Source organism: Bombina bombina, chromosome 4, assembly GCF_027579735.1.
Source record: "Bombina bombina isolate aBomBom1 chromosome 4, aBomBom1.pri, whole genome shotgun sequence".
Taxonomy (NCBI): domain Eukaryota; kingdom Metazoa; phylum Chordata; class Amphibia; order Anura; family Bombinatoridae; genus Bombina; species Bombina bombina.
Genome location: NC_069502.1, coordinates 1,107,559,269 through 1,107,583,694, shown reverse-complemented (window position 1 = coordinate 1,107,583,694; position 24,426 = coordinate 1,107,559,269). Strand labels below are relative to the sequence as shown.

The 24,426-nt window shown below is 37.1% G+C and overlaps 1 protein-coding gene across 1 annotated transcript in view; it reads left to right on the top strand.

Annotated features, from left to right (window-relative positions):
• The window catches only part of PRPH2 (peripherin 2), a 70,493-nt gene extending 46,067 nt beyond the window's left edge, over positions 1 to 24,426 (top strand). The window contains exons 2-3 of the mRNA XM_053712366.1: positions 12,235 to 12,481; positions 24,202 to 24,426. Coding sequence (XP_053568341.1) covers positions 12,235 to 12,481; positions 24,202 to 24,426 — 472 coding nt within the window. The remainder of the gene's footprint in view (positions 1 to 12,234; positions 12,482 to 24,201) is intronic.

The window sequence follows — 24,426 nt, the reverse complement described above, 5'->3', positions numbered from 1 at the left end:
AAATATATATACAAATCAATTTATTAAAGGAAAAAAGACTATTTTAAAGGACCTATATTTTTTTTTTTTTTTTTTTTTTAAAATAGGGAACCTCAATACACCTGCTAAATGAATAAATATAAAGAAAAATTGTAATGGGAAAATGAATTGGAAAATTTAATGTATAAAGAATAAAAATTCAGAGATCAATGAGAGATGCATACGAACTAATATTAGTTAAAAGGTTAGAAGTGTTGTTAAAAATTTAATAAATACATATATGCACACTAAAAAGAAAAAAGATTTTTATATATATATATATATATATACACTAAAAGAGGCAAAAAGAAGAAAACCGACGCAGATTCTACAGACCAAGATGTAAAAATGAAAATTTTTAATCTTTCGAATCGTGTGCTATTACCCCATGAGCAGAATCTTTTGGAAAAGGGTCTATCTTTTGCCCCCACTAAGGGACCAAACCCCTTTCAACTTTTCGTGGACTTCAATAAATTCACAAGAAATTTGACTTTGAAACGATACTTCGAAAAACAAAAATCAGAGCAAATCCAAGGCTCTATGAATGTAGAAGAAGATACTCTTCTTACACTCGAATCTCTAGAAATGGAGAGTATACAAATGGAAAATGGAAATACAATTCAAAAGAACATACATACAAATCTAAAACCAAATTCGACTTTTTTTTCCCGTGAACGCAAAAGGCAATTTTATTCCTGTTTTTACAAAACTAGTCCAGGAGGACCTGGACAATCTTTGTAAACAATTAAGAATTAGGAAAGACAATTTGACAAAAAAAGAAAGAGATTTTATTAAAACTCTTGAACATGATGATAATGTCATAATTAGAGAAGCGGATAAAGGTGGTGGAATTGTTCTCCAAAACAGAGCGGATTATTTAAGGGAAGCTAGGAGACTACTAGACGACAAAAACACATATCAGAAACTTAAATCCAATCCAACAGATATATTTGTTACAAAATACAAACATCTTTTGGATGATGCCATAGATTTAAAAATTCTCAATGAGAATGAGTGGAAATACCTTCAAAACGATACACCAGTGGTAGCGCTATTTTATCACCTGCCTAAGGTCCACAAGAGCTTAGAACAACCTCCCGGTAGACCAATAGTATCGGGTATAGGCTCTTTAACAGCAAAACTCTCGGAGTATATAGACTTCTTTTTACAACCTCTGGTACCTAAACTAAAATCCTTTTTAAGAGATAACCCAGATACACTGGAGAAATTTAGCAATCTAAAATGGAAAGAAGGATACTTGTGGGCTACTATGGATGTTAGTGCACTATACACTAACATCCCACATGAAAAGGGTATTCAATCTATAGGCTTTTGGCTAAAAAAAGACGATAGTCTACATGAAAACCTACAATCATTTTTGCTAGATGCAATTAGATTCACTTTGGAAAAGAACTTTTTCCTCTTTGAAAAGGAATACTTTTTACAAGTCACCGGAACAGCAATGGGGACGAAATTTGCCCCAAGCTACGCGAATCTTTATCTGGGACTCTGGGAAGAAGAAGTCATTTGGCAAAACAATGTATATCTACCAAACATCGTAGCTTGGGGTAGATATATAGATGATATCATCCTAATATGGGATGGTAGTTCCACTCTCTTGGATGAATTTGTAAATAAATTAAACATCAATGATTTTAACTTATCATTTACAAGTAAGACAAACCCCCATGAGATAGACTTTTTAGATGTCATTCTTTTCCAGGAAAACAATGAGACCCATTCCAAACTCTACAAGAAGGCCACAGACAGCAATGGATATCTCCATGCTAAAAGCGGCCACTACAAGAAATGGATCCAGAATATCCCTATGGGACAGTTCCAAAGGCTGAAAAGAAACTGTTCAAAAAAACAGGATTACGATAGAGAGGCTAAGAATCTTAGTAAAAGATTCAAAGCAAGAGGATATAACACCTATAATCTATCGGAAGCAATGAAAAAAGTAAATACCATGGATAGAAAACGACTCCTCAATACAGGCAAACAAGTCCCTAAAACAACAAAACAACACGAAACAGAAAAGGAATATTCAGGAAATGTTAATTTTGTGACAACATATAATGAAGGAACATGGGAAGTAAAGAATATAATAAAAAAGCATTGGCATATTCTGAAAAAAGATTCCTTTCTTGACTCAATTACCAGGAGGGAGCCAAGACTAATCTATAGAAAAAACCAAAATCTGAAGAATATCCTGGCCCCAAGCCAGTTGAAGTTTAAGGGCCACTTAAAAACCAATTGGCTGAATAAAGAGACGACTGGCTATTTCAAATGCAATAGAAAAAACTGCATAGCCTGTACACACCATTTTTCATCAAATAAACCAACTAAGGAGTTTATATCCACGGTGACAAATAAAAAATACAAAATTGAAAGCCTTTGTAACTGCCGGACGGATTTTGTTGTATATCTACTACAATGTGGGTGTGGCCTTCAATATGTGGGTAGAACCACAAGACCCTTTAAGAAGAGGCTACTCGAACATATCAATAATATTGAAAATGGTGAGAAGAACCATAGTTTGTCGGCCCACTACAGAGAAAAACATAATCAAAAACCAACTTGCCTCAAAGGAACAATAATCGAGTGTGTACAACAGGATAAAAGAGGGGGGGACAGAGAACTTAAACTCAGAAAAAGGGAAACATACTGGATCTATACTCTAGGTTCCCTGAATCCCAAAGGTCTTAATAAGGATATCGATCTGGCGGCCTTTTTAACTTAGCATCTCAACTTAAATAAATCTCACCAGAATAAGAATAAGAATATACTCCCTCCTTTTTTTCTAACCACAAATACTATGGCCTTCCAGCCTCCCACCCCATCTGGATTTTCAATCTGGATTTTTAATTCTAATTTGGATTTTCATTGGGTTTTTGTGGCCCTGCAATCCTGGTTCCTTGGTTTACAAAACCCTCCCTCTTTTAGTGTATATATATATATATATATAAAAAAATCTTTTTTCTTTTTTCTTTTTAGTGTGCATATATGTATTTATTAAATTTTTAACAACACTTCTAACCTTTTAACTAATATTAGTTCGTATGCATCTCTCATTGATCTCTGAATTTTTATTCTTTATACATTAAATTTTCCAATTCATTTTCCCATTACAATTTTTCTTTATATTTATTCATTTAGCAGGTGTATTGAGGTTCCCTATTTAAAAAAAAAAAAAAAAAAAATATAGGTCCTTTAAAATAGTCTTTTTTCCTTTAATAAATTGATTTGTATATATATTTTTATACCATATTTATATCATATTAAGTAGTATTTCTGATATCAATTTCTTAATATATTTATTTATGACCATCATGTTTTTATGTAAATATTACTAACTATTTATTGGAATGTTATGTAATTGTGAAATACTGAGATGTATTGTACTATATTTACTATAAGAATTTTAATTTATGTATTTATTAATCTTGCGTACCAATGTATGTTTCCGATATAATTATTATAAACAACATGTGCTATTGGTTGTCTACCAAGGGTGTTCTAATTTGTCATTTGCATAAGTGTAGACAACGCCTATACGGACGGCTTTCTAAATTACTGTAGCTCTCAACTTATTATAAGCCCCAGAGCGTTGTTCCATCGGACTATTTGAACAGCCAATACTTTTGCATTAATGCCAGTAACAACCATGGCAGCCTTTACTTCATCCTGTATCTCGCTACTGAAGGCCATGTGATCTGAGGATCCAATTGGAGTTCATAGGGGCGTGTCGCAGCTCCGCTTTAAAGCCGACGGATTTACTTACAGTCGGTAATCACTTTTCCTCTGAAGAAGAAGGTCGTGTATGTGTGTAGACCTTCGAAACGTGTTAGGACTTTTATATACTTATACTCAATGTCACTATACGGTTTTTTGAACTGTGCTATATTTGTCTTGCACTAAACCGTTTTTAAAATACGAATACTGTTCATGCCAATACCTGGTTTTATCCAATTATGCTAATAAAATACCTCATATCCATTTGAGGTTGTCTAGTGTGAGTGCTATTCTATACAGAATTGTGCATATATATCCTTATTAACGGGGTTGCACTATTACTATTTTTCTGCTTTTCCCATTTCATCTATGTGAGTGAAAGTGTTGGAAGACAGGAAACAAGCCATAGGATACTTGCCACTACAAGGAAGGATTTTCTACTTACCTCACGCGACACTTACCTCATACAGATTGAGGTAAAGGAGAGTAAGTAGAACCCCTTGAGGGGACAGTGTGATCCGCCACTTTGGGATTTCCACCTTTTCCTTTTTTGCACAACAGTATCACATATGGACTCTAACTGCATGCACATTCTTGTGGTTTTTCTTTGGTAAATTGCCTGTACTAACTGTATGTACTGCGAAACTTTTTGTCATCTGTGGTGTTCTAGTAATATCAATATTATCTGCTAGACTAGTATCTCTATATATTATACAGATAGCTGCAGGTATTTGATATTAGCAACATAATTGTAAACAATATAACTGCAAACATTGTGATAGCTTTATATATGTATCTGTTTTTTTCTACTTTTTTATTCCCCTAATATCAATCAGCAGTTAATTATTGTAACTCTTTGTACTTTATGTGTCTTATTATAGATACTGTAACTAGCTCCTTACACTAAGCACCTCTATATTTTACCTTCTCTTGGTTCTATATTTTTTGGGCTCTATTGGTCTTGTGGGGTTTGGGGATCCCACTTTTCTAATAAGTAATTTTGGGGCTGCATAGTGAGCTAACTACACTTCATTTATAATTATAATATTACAATATAATAATATTTATTTTCAGGAATTTTCACTAGCATTACCTATACTTGCGCCGGTGTCACAATCTTTCTCTTTGTCCACACACACACACATATATATATATATATATATATATATATATATATATATATATATATATATATATATATAATTGGCTTACATTAGAGACCTTTGCAGTTAAGTGGATGAAAACATGTAAAATCATATTTATACAATATTCATATGTTCTGCACATAGCAGAATGTGTTCTAAGTGGTTCTAAATATATATGTATATATCAATACCTATATATAATCATGTGTATATCTATCTATCTATCTATCTATCTATCTATCTATCTATCTATCTATCTATCTATCTATCTATATATACATATATATAAATATATACTGTATATATAGATAGCAAGTAGAATCCCTGGACTTGTGCATATTACCTTTGTGCAGGAATATTTTGGTCCCCAGCAATCAATAGATCATCACACAGCTCCTTCTTTTGGAGTGTGTCGCAAACCACAGCTACAGTACCACTCAAAGAAAGAAAGTTTCTCCTTCTGGGACCCCAAGGAACGAGATTAAGGCGTTTTCTGACATCTGATGCAGTGAGGAGTGTTTGGGGAAACTATATACTTACCTCATAACGACAGAGGTTCAGTCAAGTAAGTGGACACCCAAAAGGGGAAAAAGAGTGAAATGAATAACAACAGAAAGGAATACGTGTATAGACACGGTGTATAGATACATTTTGTTTCTGCTAACGATCAGCGCTTTCCATCTATTGTGTCTTATATATATACAGTATATATATATATATATATATATATATATATATATATATATATATATATATATATATATATATATACACATATATACAGTCGTATGCAAAAGTTTAGGCACCCGTGACAATTTCCATGATTTTCATTTATAAATAATTGAGTGTTTGGATCAGCAATTTCATTTTGATCTATGAAATAACTGAAGGACACAGTAATATTTCAGTAGTGAAATTAGGTTTATTGGATTAAAATGAGCAATATGCATCAAAACGAAATTAGACAGTTGCATAAATTTGGGCACTCTTGTCATTTTGTTCATTTGAATACCTGTAACTACCTAGGACTGATTAATTGGAACACTTTAATTGGAAGCCCATTAACCCTTGAACTTCATAGACAGGTACATCCAATCATGAGAAAATGTATTTAAGGTGGCCAATTGCAAGCTGTTGTTCTCTTTGACTCTCCTCAAAACAACTTTTTAAATGACCTGAAAGCAAAGATTGTTCAACATTATGGTTTAGGGGAAGGCTACAAAAAGCTATTGCAGAGATTTAAGCTGTCAGTGTCCACTGTGAGGAACATAGTGAGGAAATGGAAGACCACAGGCCCAGTTCTTTTTAAGGCCAGAAGTGGCAGGCCAAGTAAAATATCGGAAAGGCCAAGGCAATGGATGGTGAGAACGGTCAAAAACAGCCCACAGACCACCTCTAAAGACCTACAAAATCATCTCGCTGCAGGTGGTGTCACTGTGCATCGTTCAACAATTCAGCGCACTTTGCACAAGGAGAAGCTGTATGGGAGAGTGATGCGGAAGAAGCCTTTTCTGCACACACGCCACAAACACACAATTGGACAAGCCAGCTTCATTTTGAAAGAAGGTGCTATGGACTGATGAAACAAAGATTGAGTTATTTGGTCATAACAAGGGGCATAATGCATGGCGGCAAAAAAACACAACGTTCCAAGACAAACACTTGCTACCCACAGTAAAATTTGGTGGATATTCCATCATGCTGTGGGGCTGTGTGGCCAGTGCCGGTACTGGGAATCTTGTTAAAGTTGAGGGTCGCATGGATTCCACTCAATATCAGCAGATACTTGAGAATAATGTTGAGAAATCAGTCACAAAGTTGAAGTTACGCCAAGGCTGGATATTTTAACAAGACAACGACACAAATCTACTCTGGCATTTATGCAGAGGAACAAGTACAATGTTCTGGAATTGCCATCCCAGTCCCCAGACCTTAATATCATTGAAAATCTGTAGGGTGATTTGAAGCGGGCTGTCCATGCTCGGCAACCACCAAACCTAACTGAACTGGAGATGTTTTGCAAGGAGGAATGGTCCAAAATACCTTCATCCAGAATCCAGACACTCATTACAGGCTATAGGAAGTGTCTAGAGGCTGTTATTTCTGCTAAAGGAGGCTCTACTAAATATTGATGTGATATTTCTGTTGGGTGTGCCCAAATGTATGCACCTGTCTAATTTCGTTTTGATGCATATTGCACATTTTCTGCTAATCCAATAAACCTCATTTCACTACTGAAATATTACTGTGTCCTTCAGTTATTTGAAAGATCAAAATGAAATTGCTGATCCAAACACCCAATTATTTATAAATGAAAATCATGGAAATTGTCAAGGGTGCCTAAACTTCTGCATACGACTGTATTTATAGGTTTGAATACATATTTGTGCAAAAATACACATCAGCTATACATAGAAATATGTATTTATGAATAAATAGAACATATTCTTCTATTTGAAGAATGGGTTAGCGTGCTTGAGAATATGCAATCGGGTTTGAGCAATATTGTAAGTTCAGCTTTTTACGCTGATCGGGTTAGTGCACGAGAGATAACTTTTTACTTTCAACTTGTAATACAAGCACAACCCGATGCACGCAAAAAGATTACTTCTAGTGCAGGTAACACCGAGTGAAATGGGCTGGGAAAGCAGGAAGAGCAGACATTACCCCCCTCTCCACTCCACTGCATATGAAAGGACAGATAACACAAACAGGAGCAAGCAGGAATCTGTAGTTTTCAGTCTACGTGTTTCTAGACAGCAACCATGGCAGGTTGAAATATCAGGAGCTCTGCATATGATGCCAATAATCCGCTGATTATTATTTCAGTTTCACACGTCCTGAGATTCAATTATTAGTTTTTGCTTCTACATGCGACTACCAGTCGATAGATACCAGGAGAGCTATATGCATGACTACTGGACCCTGATCTGGACAGCTGGGGCCTCGGGCGATGGCCTAACCACGAGATCTCAGTACCCCCTCCCCCCGAGTATATCAGTGTCACTTACGGACTGCTGATGCTATAACTTTACACAGCCTGAAAAAGTGATTTTGCTCTTGGGAGACATTATCCTGTGATCTAACTGGAACGCTTATATTTTCTGCTAAAGGCGCTAACATGGTAGCACTGAACGCATGGGAACACTGTATACAGTCTCTCCTAGATCACCACTTCCAGGAACTGAAACGGAGCCTATAAGCTGTACTGCACCCAATAATCCAGGATTCAGTAGGGGAGAAAGAACCTATTAAACTAGCACCCCAAAAGAATGAAAGCGGTTTTGATTCTGAGCATCAGTCAACTATGGATGAACCTTCTCTCTACTATGCAGCAGGATTGCATGTATCTCCTGAGCTGAAATGCGTTGGTCACCTTCTCCATGATCACACGGCTGCAAACATATGCGACTCTGAGAGAGCTGTTAATTCCATCTTGGATATGACCAACCTCAGCTACCTACAAACACAACGGGAGAACTTGCACTTAAGGAACCTAGTGGAATCCTCAAATTGTGAGATGTTTTCACGCAAGAGTAACATTGCCACGGGATGCCAGTTGCAACCAGCTGCTGATGCTTTTAAAACTGCACCAATGGAGGTAATTTTTCACATGGCGACAAGTACATTCCTGCAAGTCGTACTCTTAAGCGTCTGAGAAAAGGACTAATGATTTTGAGCTCTCTACTTGTAGGAGTGAGCTAGAGACACATTACTTTTGATATCTGTTAACAGCCATAGTTAGTATACAGGGAGTGCAGAATTATTAGGCAAATGAGTATTTTGACCACATCATCCTCTTTATGCATGTTGTCTTACTCCAAGCTGTATAGGCTCGAAAGCCTACTACCAATTAAGCATATTAGGTGATGTGCATCTCTGTAATGAGAAGGGGTGTGGTCTAATGACATCAACACCCTATATCAGGTGTGCATAATTATTAGGCAACTTCCTTTCCTTTGGCAAAATGGGTCAAAAGAAGGACTTGACAGGCTCAGAAAAGTCAAAAATAGTGAGATATCTTGCAGAGGGATGCAGCACTCTTAAAATTGCAAAGCTTCTGAAGCGTGATCATCGAACAATCAAGCGTTTCATTCAAAATAGTCAACAGGGTCGCAAGAAGCGTGTGGAAAAACCAAGGTGCAAAATAACTGCCCATGAACTGAGAAAAGTCAAGCGTGCAGCTGCCAAGATGCCACTTGCCACCAGTTTGGCCATATTTCAGAGCTGCAACATCACTGGAGTGCCCAAAAGCACAAGGTGTGCAATACTCAGAGACATGGCCAAGGTAAGAAAGGCTGAAAGACGACCACCACTGAACAAGACACACAAGCTGAAACGTCAAGACTGGGCCAAGAAATATCTCAAGACTGATTTTTCTAAGGTTTTATGGACTGATGAAATGAGAGGGAGTCTTGATGGGCCAGATGGATGGGCCCGTGGCTGGATTGGTAAAGGGCAGAGAGCTCCAGTCCGACTCAGACGCAAGCAAGGTGGAGGTGGAGTACTGGTTTGGGCTGGTATCATCAAAGATGAGCTTGTGGGGCCTTTTCGGGTTGAGGATAGAGTCAAGCTCAACTCCCAGTCCTACTGCCAGTTTCTGTAAAACACCTTCTTCAAGGAGTGGTACAGGAAGAAGTCTGCATCCTTCAAGAAAAACATGATTTTCATGCAGGACAATGCTCCATCACACGCGTCCAAGTACTCCACAGCGTGGCTGGCAAGAAAGGGTATAAAAGAAGAAAATCTAATGACATGGCCTCCTTGTTCACCTGATCTGAACCACATTGAGAACCTGTGGTCCATCATCAAATGTGAGATTTACAAGGAGGGAAAACAGTACACCTCTCTGAACAGTGTCTGAGAGGCTGTGGTTGCTGCTGCACGCAATGTTGATGGTGAACAGATCAAAACACTGACAGAATCCATGGATGGCAGGCTTTTGAGTGTCCTTGCAAAGAAAGGTGGCTATATTGGTCACTGATTTGTTTTTGTTTTGTTTTTGAATGCCAGAAATGTATATTTGTGAATGTTGAGATGTTATATTGGTTTCACTGGTAAAAATAAATAATTGAAATGGGTATATATTTGTTTTTTGTTAAGTTGCCTAATAATTATGCACAGTAATAGTTACCTGCACACACAGATATCCCCCTAAAATAGCTAAAACTAAAAACAAACTAAAAACTACTTCCAAAAATATTCAGCTTTGATATTAATGAGTTTTTTGGGTTCATTGAGAACATGGTTGTTGTTCAATAATAAAATTAATCCTCAAAAATACAACTTGCCTAATAATTCTGCACTCCCTGTATACTTATGTTTATTCTAGGTCACCTTAGAAGTTTTATGAGTGAGTTTACTGTTTCTGTTGAAAAAGTTAAAATACAATATTTTTGGAGGCAGCGCACATGACTGTCACTAGCTGGAGCGCCTAACGGACACACTTACTCAAGTATGGGGACATATCTTCCTCTAACTTAAGCTCAGTATGGGAAAGACATATCTTTCTGAACTCTTAGGTTTGAAAATGATCATTATGTCTCTCAGCTGACTTCTGAAAAAAATATCTCAGGGTTTACAGTTCCATGGACTGCCTATTACAGTTGGTCATATCTACAAGTCTACTAAGAGATGTGTATTTGTGTTTGTTAGGTCTTTTATTATAGAGCAAGTCCTCCAGAACTAATTTTTACAGTTACATATTCACAGCCCAACCTAACACAGTTTATGCACCATTTCTTCTTCCTTAGTTTATCATTACTCTGTATGAATGGAGATGCAGAACTATAACATAGAAAAGTTATATAGCAGACCAATGTGCTTTTTTGCTTATATTGTTTGCTCCCATAATGTACTATATTGGTATAGCAAATATGCCTCACCAATAGAGCCTTACTATCAGTATTTAATTATATCCTACTGGACTGTGCTGTACTGTCCATACTGGACAGTATGCTGTCTGCGGCCGAGACAGCATTTTGTGTATACGATATAAAGCACAGACAAACTTTATCTTCAGACTAATTTTCCCTGACATTGTAGATCTAGATCCCAGGCACAAGTACCCAGCTAAGTATTTTAGGACTAAGCAAACCTACAGGCTATAGAATCTCAAATAGTCACTGTTAGTCGCCTTTTATAACATACAGCCGATGACCCTTACTCTTCTTAATGGGGCTGGCTAATTTTATTTATCTCTACCCCTGGTAATGGTAACTATTAATTATACATATAGTAGGTTGTGACTATCACTCATTAGTGCTCCAAAATTGTATCTCCCTATGATTAAATATTATTCAGGTTCTATAGTATTTTAAGGTCTGTGAGTGACTCTTGTAATCTATGTGCTAATCTATTCTCATTTTACGAACTACAACTCACCCATTTCATACACTATGGTCCAAATGTGACCACGACCAATCTTAGACTCCTGTTTATAACTTTGTGAAATAATATGTGGTCCAAGCGTGGCCCCATAATATCAGCAGGAGTTGTCTATCTAGAAAAAGAGGTTCCAATTTTGTAAATCACACGTGTTTATACAATACTGATATATTTGTTTCTGGCATTGGATTGAATATGCAACTCTGTGATATCACTGCTTATATAGGTTGCCTTTTTATACCTGTTTTGTAAACTTTAAAACCTCAAGACAAGAGCCTGCTATATATCTTATAAAATGAGAAAATTAAGCTTCTCCATTTGAGACCCAAGAGTGGTCTCCTATGGTTTCTGGTTGACTTCTTGAGCGTTATCATTTTTCTATAGCAATGAGAAGTCCAAGAGTGGCCTCATAGGATATTTAGAAGGCTTATAGTCAAATGATGTCTCCTGAGCATACAAATGTCTCATAACTATGCTATGTTTCTCTTAAGTTTTTATTAGGTGGAAATGTCTTCTTTGTATAACCTGAAATGACATTTATGCTTTGTATGCTTCAAATTGAATCTCAATTAAAAGAAATATTTAAAAAATGATTTAAAAAAAATAAATAAATAAGCAAAACTATACATTTATACGAAAACACTCCCAGATGGACTATATAAATGTATAATCTACAAAGCATTTATGCAAATAACATCTAGTGTACAATGTCCCTTTAAGTACTACAACCCTACATATACACTCTGACCCAGAAACACCAGATCCGTGCACAGAAAACAGAACCGAACCAGTTTCAGAGCTGAGTTGTATTAGTATAGGAAGGAGTTGTGGATGATAGCACTAGAGGACCACATAGTCTCTCCTGGCCTTAGACTGGAAAATGCTGAATCCGTCAGAAAGTGTGATATCTCCTCTCTCTAACTCTTTGCTTTCTTTATGTTTCTTTCAGCCGCATTAAGAGCAATGTAGATGGAAAATTCTTAATAGATGGGGTCCCGTTCAGCTGCTGTAACCCAAGCTCCCCACGGCCCTGCATCCAGCTGCAAGTGACAAATAACTCTGCACACTACAGCTATGAACACCAGAAGGAGGAACTGAACCTGTGGAACAGGGGCTGCAAGGAAGCACTGCTGAATTATTACACCAACATGATGAGTTCTATGGGAGCTCTGGTGTTCTTGGCCTGGATCTTAGAGGTAATGAAAGTCACTCTGCATGCACATAGGAAAGGACTACACTGATTGTTTTATGTACCCAGCACAAATAAACAGAGTTTAAAGAAACATAAACAATGACAAGGAAAATGCATTTATGTTAGCGTTAGATCATCTTATTACTGCAGTTTTTTTTATATATAAATATATATATATAGCTAAGTATTTAACGTCTGCAAGGGGATTAAACACATAGATAAAGTCAACTCCAGAGCAGATATGCACTACTGTGAGACAGCTGAACACATCATGTGACTCAATGACAATAGGCATATGTGTGTACCCAACAATCACCAGTTAAAATGGAATGGGGAGTCTGAATCATTAGAGTTTACTTTCATATACATATCAAGGAGCATGAAACCCAATTGTTTCTTTCATGACTGAGCTATAACATACAATTTTAACTAACTTTCCAATGTACTTCTATTGTCTAATTTGCATCATTCTTTAGGTATTCTTTGTTGAAAAGCATAGCTAGGAAGGCTCAGGAGCAGCAATGCATTACTTAGAGCTAGCTGCTGATTGGTGGTTGCATATGACCTCTTAGCTCACCTATGTGTTCAGCTAGCTCCCAGCAGCACAATGTTGCCTCTTCAATGAAGGATACCAATAGAATTAAGCAAAGTTAATAATATAAGTAAATTGTATGCTCTTTCTAAATCATAAAAGAAACATTTTGGGTTTAATGTCCCTTTAAGCAAACTTGATAATATAAGTAAATTGGAAAGTTGTTTAAAATGGTAAGCTCTAACTAGATAAATAAAGAAAAAGATGAGCATTTTATATATGTTGTCTCATTTAGAATGTCCCATCACTTCAAATGTCTCTTAACATACTGCAACATTTGAAATGTGTTAGATTATTGTTAAGCCTTTGGCTTTTCAAGTAATTAACGGCATTAACAGTGCTTAAGCCTATCCTATCTTGGGCTAGATAATTAATCAGCCATTACAAGTGTCTGGTTATTACTTCCGCAAGCTCGCGGTAGCAATTAGTGCTTATAAAATTAACCAGCGATCAGATCTCTGGTTAATTTTATAATTCTGCCCCAAATGGCCCCAAATTACTGTCTAGTCTAGCGTAGTTTATTAAAAAAATAATGATGGCAGCATATTTATTTTTTAATAAATTTACTGCACTAGGCAGTATTTTGGGGTTAAAGTTGGTGGGTGTGGGGTGTTAGAAAAAAACGGCATTGAAAAGTGCCTTTACATTGTGGTCTATGGGAACTGTGTGTTCCCAGTAAATATATATGTATATGCTTACATACATATATATTTATGCGTTAATATGTGTATGTGCGCGACTTACCCCCTTCGCTGGCGCTGAAATTCTAATGCTGTCTCTGATGGCATCAGAACGAGGCTCCCATAGGAGCATATGGAAGAGCGCTCTCGTGTGCGCAATGTTTCCCAGCGATGTGAACGCGAGGTTGTGTTCGCATTGTTATGAACTTGTAATACCAGAGCACATTAGTGTGCGCTGGTATTACACGATGGAGCCCAAATATTGTTTTCCTTAAAGTGATATTTAGAGCTCCACTTGTAATCTTACTCCTTGGGGTCGATTTATTAACTGTCGAACAAACATACACTTTCTACATTTAACATTGCACAAGCATTTCTAGTGAAATGCTTGTGCAATGCCGCCCCCTGCACATTTGTGGGCAATCAGCCCCTAGCAGGTGGTGTCAATCTGATCGGGATGATTGCTGTCTGTCGCGTCAGAGGTGGTGACGAGTTAAGGAGCAGTGGTCTTATGACCGCTGCTTCTTAACTTATGTTTCCAGTTATCTGGAAACTGCGGGGTAGATTGCAGCTTCCGCTGCTTGTTAAAGGGACAGTCAACACCAGAATATTTGTTGTTTTAAAAGATAGATAATCCCTTAATTACCCATTCCCCAGTTTTGCATAACCAACAGTTATATTAATACACTTTTTATCTCTGTGATTACCTTGTATCTAAGCCTCTGCAGACTGCCCCCTTATTTCAGTTATTTTGACAGACTTGCATTTTAGCCAATCAGTGCTATCTCCTCTGAAAATTCACGTGCATGAGCTCAATGTTATCTATATAAAACACATGAACTAATGCCCTCTAGTGGTGAAAAACTGTCAAAATGCATTTAGATTCGTGGCGGCCTTCAAGGTCTAAGAAATTAGCATATGAACCTCCTAGGTATAGCTTTCAACTAAGAATACAAAAAGAACTAAGAAAAATTGGTAATAAAAGTAAATTGGAAAGTTGTTTAAAATTGCATGACCTACTTAAAATCATGAAAGATTTTTTTTGGACTTGACTGTCCCTTTAAATCTACCCCTAAATCTCTTAACAATTCAGTAAAACACAGCAATAACATTTTTTGCCAGATGTGAATGCAACACTGTGTATTAAGATGTTTCATTTGTGATACATCAATAGGAAACCAATACAGAGGAGATATTGCAAAAGTAAAAGTGCGTATTTTATCAGTTGCAAACCCTGAAAGAAAAATATCTGGCAAACATATAGACCCAGGATCTTTAACGAAAATGATGTACTTTAGAAGCCAACACATTAAAAACCCATATAATATATTTTTTAAATAATCTTTTTTACTGAGATTCAAGACACATGCAGAGTAAAAAGCATCAGTTGAAATAAAAAAGTACTATATTTTGTTGCTATTTCTCAGGAAATTAATAAACATTATGCATGTTACAAGGATATAGCAATAACAAATGAAAGGAAACCACACTGTCTCAAATAAGTCAAATTCAAATACTGTAAAATGGTAAATGAATAACTTTCTCACATTTTGATCTTGGTCAATTTATATATATATATTAAAGAGCACCAAAGTGATTCCAAGGTATGGCTATAATTTTACATATTGACTCCCTACCACACCCCCCACTTAAAAAAGGGATAACCTGGATACTGAATACACATATCTATGAGTATACCCTTGTTTTGATCAAATTCCATTTAAAGTTATCTGAGAGCATTTTGACAGATTAAGCTGCCAAAAAGAATGATTCTGAGTAACCACAGAAAAATGATAAGCTGCCTGTTCTGCTGAATATGCTTTTATTAAGTGTCTGTCAAGATAAAGGTTTGCGTAAATCACTTTATCTTTGTCAAAGAGAAAGCAATGATTTTGGTAAAAACCCTTGGAGAATTAGATAGGCCAAAAACCACAGAATAAAAAAAAATCCAAACTGTGGGCAGAGCCAACTACCAAAGTTACACGACAAATCTTTGAGGAGCTCCTGTTGCTAGCTTGAATAGAATGAGTTTATATATATTAAAGGCTGACCCCTATCACACTGAACTGTGCATCAAAGGAGTCTGGGAAGCCATACAAGAATCATATTACTTTCCTAATGTTCCGCCAGGAATACGAGCATGACAAGTAGGTTATTTAGAACCAAGAATAGCCTGGTTCATAGATGTTTGTTCCATTAACACAATTGCTTAACCAGAATTATATAAAATATATAAAGTAAAACCGTGTAGAAATCACTAATAAAGGGAACAAGAAAATAGTGATAAAAAGCACTTGAATAAGGATATACGGTACAAGGGTCTTCTATAGGAATATTCTTTAAAAAATAGAAATATGCAATAGTGAAGATCTGTGATAATAAAAAGCAGGGTACAATTAGAGCTGTACTCACACAGATCAGAGCTATAACTTAGATTTCTCTTGTTAGAATGCCCATGTAAATAATTCTGCAATTAAAGTTGGACACATGGAACGCCAACACAAATCATTCAGGTACAATTAAGAGACTGTATGTGAAAGAATCATTGACCAAATATCAAACAGCCATTTGTACGGCTAAAACAGTGAGTGGATTTTCAGATCAACACAAGTCCCAACCCTTCTTGTGATGTCAGAGTTCCAGGTCCAATCAATCCATCCAACATAAGTTTTGGCAGTGAGCTACTGACTTTTTCAAGGAATCCTTGAATCTGATATTTTCTTCTTACGCCCCTATCTAACATGACTGAAATTGATAAATGTGAAAGTCAGGTGAGTCAACTTCTTCAACAGCACTTACAAGAGCTACATTTCAGTTCTGTCAAGTTCTAGTCCCAGTATTTGCTTCTGATGTAGCCGGGCTAGAGCCTGACCTGATTGCAAGATGAAGAGTTATTCAGTGCAGATAGGTCTAATGGTGGGGAGAAAAGGATTTATGTCAAACTAGCCAATTCCCTTGCTGTTTCTGTAGGAATCCAGGAGACATCTATCATATTACAGGACCCTCTGAGACCAGGGATGAACATTTCTTCTCACTAACACCTCTCAGCTGAGAGGATGGCTAGCAATTTAAAGACCCTATTTCCATGGCCTTTAAAAAAACGTCTCTTGAAAAGGACTGTTAATCCAAGCTATAATATTTAGGATATGGCTGAAGGCAAAGATAGAGAATTTGCTGCTTATTTACCCCTTACAGATTAGAGTTGGTGCTGCAGCTTCCCTGGAGACTGGACTTTGTGATCTGTATGTGTCGAAGGTTGGTGTGGGTTGGAGAAGCCTTTGACTTATAGAAGCTACCTGGAGCTCTATCATCTGATGTTTGAGTGCACAGTTAATTTAGAAAAGATTTTGTAATGTAGATGTTGTCTTGTTGATATGGATTGCATATGAGCTGTTGTTTGCCTTTCTTCTTATATATGTTTGTGTGTATGTACATATATATGTGTGTGTGTGTATAAATTCTATTACTCGTATCTGTTGGGGTAAGAAGGAAAAACAAAAGAGAAAGGGAAGAAGAAGGAAAAGGGAAGGAAAGAGAAAAGAAAGGGGAAGGAAAAAAATATAAAAAAAAAAAATAAGAACCTGGGCCACTGCTATTTATATTCTCTTAGTTGTTTAGTTTCTACTAGATATTAGTTACCTTATAGTGTAGCAATACCTATATGAGTTGAATATTATTATATGTAGTGTGCTTTATTATAGACCTCACAACACTGAGACTCTGCTATATTTGTAGATGGTTCTCCTCAGATTTAAACACGCTTTAACTAGTGCCTGTCATGCTATTTATAATCCCTGCTGTCTTTGGGTGGGACAGTAGGTAGCTGCTTTTACTTCCTTTTTACTCTTCCCCCTGTTTCTAAGCAGGCACTGGGTCATAGTTAGGGATGGGCGAATGTGTTTATATTCAAATTCGAATGTTAGAACAAATGTTATTGAAGAAAAATTCTATTTACATAATAGAATGTTGATAAGAACGAATATTCTTAAAAATTCTATTATCGAATGTTATTTACAATTTTTGAATGTCACATTGGAATGTCACATTCGAATTGGAATAATACATTGATAAAACACAATTGTAGACTAGAAATACTATTTCGAATTTGAATGTCCCATTCAAATTCAAATATTACATTTATAAAACTCAGTATTAGACTAGAAATAATATTTTTAAATTGGAATGTTACATTCAAATTTGAATGTAGCATTCAAATTCGAATATTACATTTATTAAACTCAGTTGTAGACTAGAAATACTATTTCGAATTTGAATCTTACATTCAAATTCAAATGTCACTTTCGAATTGTAATATTACATTTTGAAATTGAATGAATACATAGCTAAACATTCTATTATTCGAACAAATATTTTCGAATTTTATTGAAAAATTAAAAAACGAAAATTTGAAAATAGAATGTTAGAATGTTATATAAACATTCGAAATTCGATTCGAATGAACAAGTGTATCAAATTTTTTTAGAAACATTCGCCCATCCCTAGTCATAGTATTGCCTGCTATTCTTAATCCATTAATATATATAGTAAGCTCTGCTGTATAGCAACACTATTTGTCTGATACCTAGTAACCACTTAAGAGACTTAGGTTAATAAGATTTTTATAACTACTTGAATAGCCTGTTAGGCCCCTGCCAGTACTTAGTTAAGTATTTTTCAAGAAGACTAACAGTTTTTCTTCATTTTTTTCATTAGAAAGGATATACTAACAATTTTGGGTAAAGCTCTGTTGTTTTAAAACTTAAAGTGGTTAGTGTTAGCCTAAAGTTTATAATGTTATATGTGCTTTACTGGCTGTGTTGTACAGTATTCCTCTAGTACTATTATGTGACTGTTTTACTTTACATTTTGCAGTCATTAAGTAAGGTCTGAGATGTCTGCCCTAAGATTTAGGTTTCCCTTTCCAAACCCCTCTGGTATGGTCCTAATGATATTTTGACCTATTAGACCAATATGCTACTTATTTTAAATTGATAACTATTGTAGCGACTTCTAATCTTATCAATATGTTATCTATATGTTACATAATCTCCCCCAAATGACAACCCTAATATAATGGACTTTAATCCAACCTCAACACTACCATTGAAGAGATAAATATTGCAAATAGTTGCTTATGTTGAAACCGTATTTTATATTATCATAGGGTACTATTATCTATTTAACATGCTATCCAGTGGGTATTGAAAAAAATCACCCCCTTGAAAATAATCACATTTTGTTGCTTTGCAGCCTGAAATAAAGACAGACACAGTTTTTGTTTATACAGTTGTAATTATTCAGTGGAACTTATAACATCCAAGTGAAAGATATAACACCAACATGTCAGGCAAAAATACAGACAATTCAAAAACAGAATCACTAAATTGGAAAAAGGATCACCCCCTTGTGTCAGCATTTTGTTGAACCACCATTTTTTTTAATTACAGCCTTTAGTCTGTTGGGATATGTCTCTACTAACTTTGTACATCTACACTGTGCAATATTTGCCCACTCTTCTTTACAGAACTGCTCCAGTTCTGTTACATTTGATGTTGACCTTTTGTGGACTGCAGTCTTCAAGTCATGCCACAGATATTCAATGGAGTTTAAGTCTGTGCTCTGACTAGGCCATGCAAGGACATTCACCTTTTTCTCCTGTGTGGTCATTTTTGCTGTGTGCTTTGGGTCATTGTCATGTTGAAAGGTAAACCTTCTTCCTATTGGCAACTTCCTGGAAGAGGGCAGCAGATTTTCCTCAAGAATTTGACGATATTTTGCCCCATCCATTATTCATTCTATCCTGACAAGTACTCCAGTGCCTGCTGCAGAGAAACACCCCCATAACAGGATACTACCACCTCCATGCTTTACTGTAGGTTAGGGGTTATTTGGATTTCCTCCAGATATATAGTTTGGCCAAATAATTAATTTTTTTTTTTTTAAATCTTGTTTTATTGAGGTTTTGCAAAAAATATAATACACAATGGATGCCATAAAACCGTAAACATAACAATTCAATTAATTGTAAACACAGATCTAAGTAAAACATGTAATGGATTACAAGGTATAGGCTTCAGAAACCTCCATTTTACTTTAACAATATCTATTCTGTAGGACTATTTGGTTGGTCCCTTATGTACCACTTGGGGATACATGATGAGGAGTATATGATAGTCCATCTATGGCCACGCCAGGGCCTTATGAGAGAATGTATCAGCAGGTAAACACTGCTTGTGATAGTGTAATGAAGGTATAAGTGGCAGCTAATAGCTTAATAGTAAAAAAGGTTTTCTTAATGGGGAGGAATATTTATGTGTTGAGAACTTAACGTTTAAAGACTTATAATGTACACTGAGTGGGAATCTGTGGGATTATTATATAGATTGGACAATAAGACAAAGTAAAGGTAGAGCCAGGTATTGATGCCGTTATTAGAGGACATAGGTGTAAGTACTTTGTCCAAATACAAAAAACTCAGTATGTTATACTCAGGTACTAAGGAAATTGAATATTGGCAGGAGCCACTTGTAAGGGATTAGAAATTTAAGCTTGATAATGAAGATACAGTGGCGTCACTAGGGGGGGGCGGGCCGCACCCGGGTGACACCCTCCAGGGGGTGACACCAAAAAAAAAAATTTTTTTTTTTTTTTAATTTTATTGAAATTCAAAGAAATACAATGTTGAGATGCATAGATTTTTTTTTATTAGAGGGGCTGGCATTTGTGAACATTGGTGGGACTGGAGAAGTTGTAGACACACAATTTTTTTGCCCCTTGAGCCAGTGCTGCAATTTCAACAAATAGTTTTCCCGGCTGCTTTTGCTTGTTTGTACTTTGCTTCTCCCCTGCCCAATTTCGCTATGAATGTTGTGGGCATGCCGTGGGGCTTGCAAAGTTGCGCTGCTAGCCTAAACCTGCCTGCCTATCTGTGCTCACTGCTCAGTGACATGTGGAGCAGTGGAGTCACTCACTGCTGTGCTGCCTCTCTAAACAGGAACTGGCAAATCATGAGGGGATGCCTGGCACCTGACCGCATGACTGTTTGACACTGTCTTTAAAGTGAAGGAGCCACGTATGATGCCCACCAGACCATTACGGTTACGGTACACTAAGTGCACACTGAACAGGTAGGAGGGCGGGCGGGGGTCTGGGGGTGGGCAGAGTGCAGAGGTGATTGGCCATAAGAAGCGGTAGGCACGTGGCCCGGCGCTGTGCACTGACAGGCTTGGAACAGAGTCAGAGAGCAGAATTTTCATAGTTTGCGCCTAAACCTTTTCTTTAGTGATTTATTTGTTTATCTTTCATTTGATGCTCTGCTGAGCCAGGGAGCAGCTCTAGGCATGAGCTTCATAATTAATGCAGTGTAGTTTACATATTTTGTAAGTGAGTGTCTGAGTTTTTGTGTGTGTGTGTGTGTCAGTGTTTTTGTGTGTGTGTGCCTGAGTGTGTTTCCGAGTGTTTGTGTGTGCATCTGAGTATGTTTTTAAGTGTGTCTGAGTGTGTGCTTGTGTTTTTGTGTGTGTCTGCTTTCTGGGGGGGGGGGGTGACACCATAACTTACCGCACCGGGTGACACCATAACTTACCGCACCGGGTGACACCAACCCTAGTGACGCCACTGTGAAGATAATAAGAGTTGAGTTAACTCAGGTAGAGAGGGCTTATTATAAGTATATGAGGAGCTCAGACTGAAGTATACAGAGTACATATAAGAGACCTGCATGGTGATCTATGACTAGCCCAAATGAGTAGAGGTAAAAACAAGGATTTTGCCGAGTACTGTGAAATATCACATAGCCAACACAAGACTCTAGATCTATCTATGTGGCAAAAGTCTCCCTTATCCTTATTTTAAGAGTTAAATAAAATTGTATGTAAAAGTCCGAAGACTAGACATACAAGTTTTCAAAAGATACAGTCACAGTTATATTAACTGCAGATGTGATTAAACATAAGGAAAAAGTTGAGCATACTATATACATTCAGAATCTACCACAATCTCCTATATTTCTGACAAAAGAGTTAGGCAATATTTAAACAGTTAACCTACTATAGTCCATCTAAAAAATTTGCTTTCCAATGATAGTATTGTAAACTTTAAAAAAACAAAAAAAAACGTAAGGGGTTATTGTGAATGTTCTAAAAAAAAAAAAGAAGATCTATTTGTGAGAAAAAAAGAAAAAACATTCATAGATGGTAGGCAAATTCAACATAGTAACATCCCTAAAGCACCTCCCAACAGTATAGGGTCTAATAATTTTCATTTATCGCCATTAAAAGTCCAATATTTAACTTAAAGGAAGTCCCTAATTTTCACCTGTAACAAATGCCTAATAAAACTATACCAAACTCCTCTAGCTCTGAATATATGGCAAACATTAAAAGGGAAAGAAGAAATAAATTAGATCTCCAGATGGTGCAAGACTGGTGGTAGCATTCAAGTAGTCCCAGACTCGTGGTGACCCTCACTAATGAGTATCTGGCCATGCTGGAGCAGCTAATCAGGGAAGTACTAGTGGTCAACCTATTCCAGATCTGAGCAGGTATTGCGATCTATGATACACATCCAGTGCGTTGTATGGAGCACGATGAGGACCACACTCCTGACAGCCAGGAAGGCTCTTATTAGGGAACAATTGCAAAGTCTCTATTTTCCTTTTCTGAAGCTCAAATATCACAGGAGCTGTGATTGAGGGGATGAGATGTAGAAGCCCCGGTACTTGACCACGGAAGTCGGCCGTACCTTCCTAATGCGAGACCTGAGGCTGGCTGCTGCCTCTATGCTTCAGTATGGAGAATGACTGCGGGAGGTGGCGGTTGCAATGCCAGGGTTGGCAAGGTGAGTTGTGCCTCCCTACTGCAGCTTAAGGGGTGCTCCACTCATTCCGGTTCTATCTCAAAACAAGCCAAAGAGGGTGGGCCTACAGAAGTACATGGTGTTGTATCTATGTTTTCAGCCACCTCATTAAGACTGAGATGTCTTCTTAGTTTCTCAAATTGGGTTTCTAAGGGCTTTATCTTGTTGAGTCGGAAATTAGTTAGGGCTTTAGTGGTAGGCCCAAAGTTAACGTGATGTGTGTAGTCAGTCATATTGTCACCTTTGATAGATGTAGTCAGGTCATTGTACAGATTATCCATCTGGCATTCAAAGCTTACTAATAAGCCATGTATTTACTTATTGATCTCTTCCATCTTCATCTGTAGCTATGCGTACCTTCTTACCCCGGAAAGCAGGGGGGGGGGTTAGAGTTGAAGTGGTAAGGCCGCCGCCACACTTAGCAAATCATTTGATCTAGGGTTCCTATACTTGCGATCTCCTCATAAGCAGGATCATTAGAGTCCTTAGCGTTTCACCAGGTGATGCTAAAGTGATTTAACAGTGGATTATTGATAGTTGCTTAGATAATCAGTAGATTGTCTTGGTAATATTAGGAGCTCCTAGATTTTATGTCCAGACATGGCCGCCATCAGAACATACCCCCAAATAATTAAATTTTAGTCTCAACTGACCATAACACCTTTTTCCATGTGGCCTCAGAATCTCCTAGGTGTGTTATGGCAAAGCTCAGTCGTGACTGCATGTGGCCTTTCTTGAGGAGTGGCTTTTTTCTTGCAACCCTCCCATACAAGCCACATTTGTGGAGAATTTGTGATATTGTTGTCAAATGCACACAATGACCACTCTGTCATAAATTCCTGCAACTGATTCAGAGTTACTGTGCGCCTCTTGGTAGCCTCTCTGACCAGTCTCCTCCTGGTTCTTTCATCCAGTTGGAGCGACGTCCTGACCCAGAGAGGGTCTGTGTTGTACCAAATACCTTCCCCTTCTTAATAATAGACATCACTGGGCTTTTATGCATTGGTAAAGCCTTTGATATTTTCTTGTATCCATCTCCTGACTTGTGCCTGTCCACAATATTATCCCGGAGATCTTTTGACAGTGCCTTGCCACCCATAGTTGATTGTTTGCTTCAGTTGCACTACCAGGGACTGAGATGCTCCAGGAAATACTGAGCTAATCAATATGCCCACAGCTGGACACAGTTGAAGGTCAAATGGCTTTGTGTGTGCGGTTGAGAAGGTGATTAGCTACACCTGATTGAGTTTACAAATAATTTTAGGAGGGGTTGATCCTTTTTCCAACTCAATGATTCTGTTTTTTAATTGTCTTTATTTTTGCCTGACATGTTTGTAGTATATATTTCACTTGGATGTTATAAGTTGCACTGAGTAATTACAACTGGATAAACAAAAACTGTGTATGTCTTTATTTCAGGCTGCAAAGCAACAAAATGTTATTTTTTTCAAGGGGGGGTGATTCTTTTCAATACCCACTGTATGAAGACTCTATTAAGACACATGCACATGTCAAGATTGATGGCACCTATTTCATCACAGATAAAATACAATTATTTGTTGTACAAACTCTTCATCTTATGAATATTTTACACAGATTGCGGTCACAGTTGGGCTCCGGTATTTGCACACATGTCTGGAGAACAACGCAAACCCTGAGGACCCTGAATCTGAGAGTGAGGGATGGCTACTAGAGAAAAGTGTGAAAGAAACCGTCAAAACGTTATGGGATTTTGTAAAAAGTCTGGGAAAGATTAACCAAGTGGAAAGTTCTGAAGCTGAAGGAGGGGACAAAGCCCCAGCAGTAACCACTGTGAGCTGA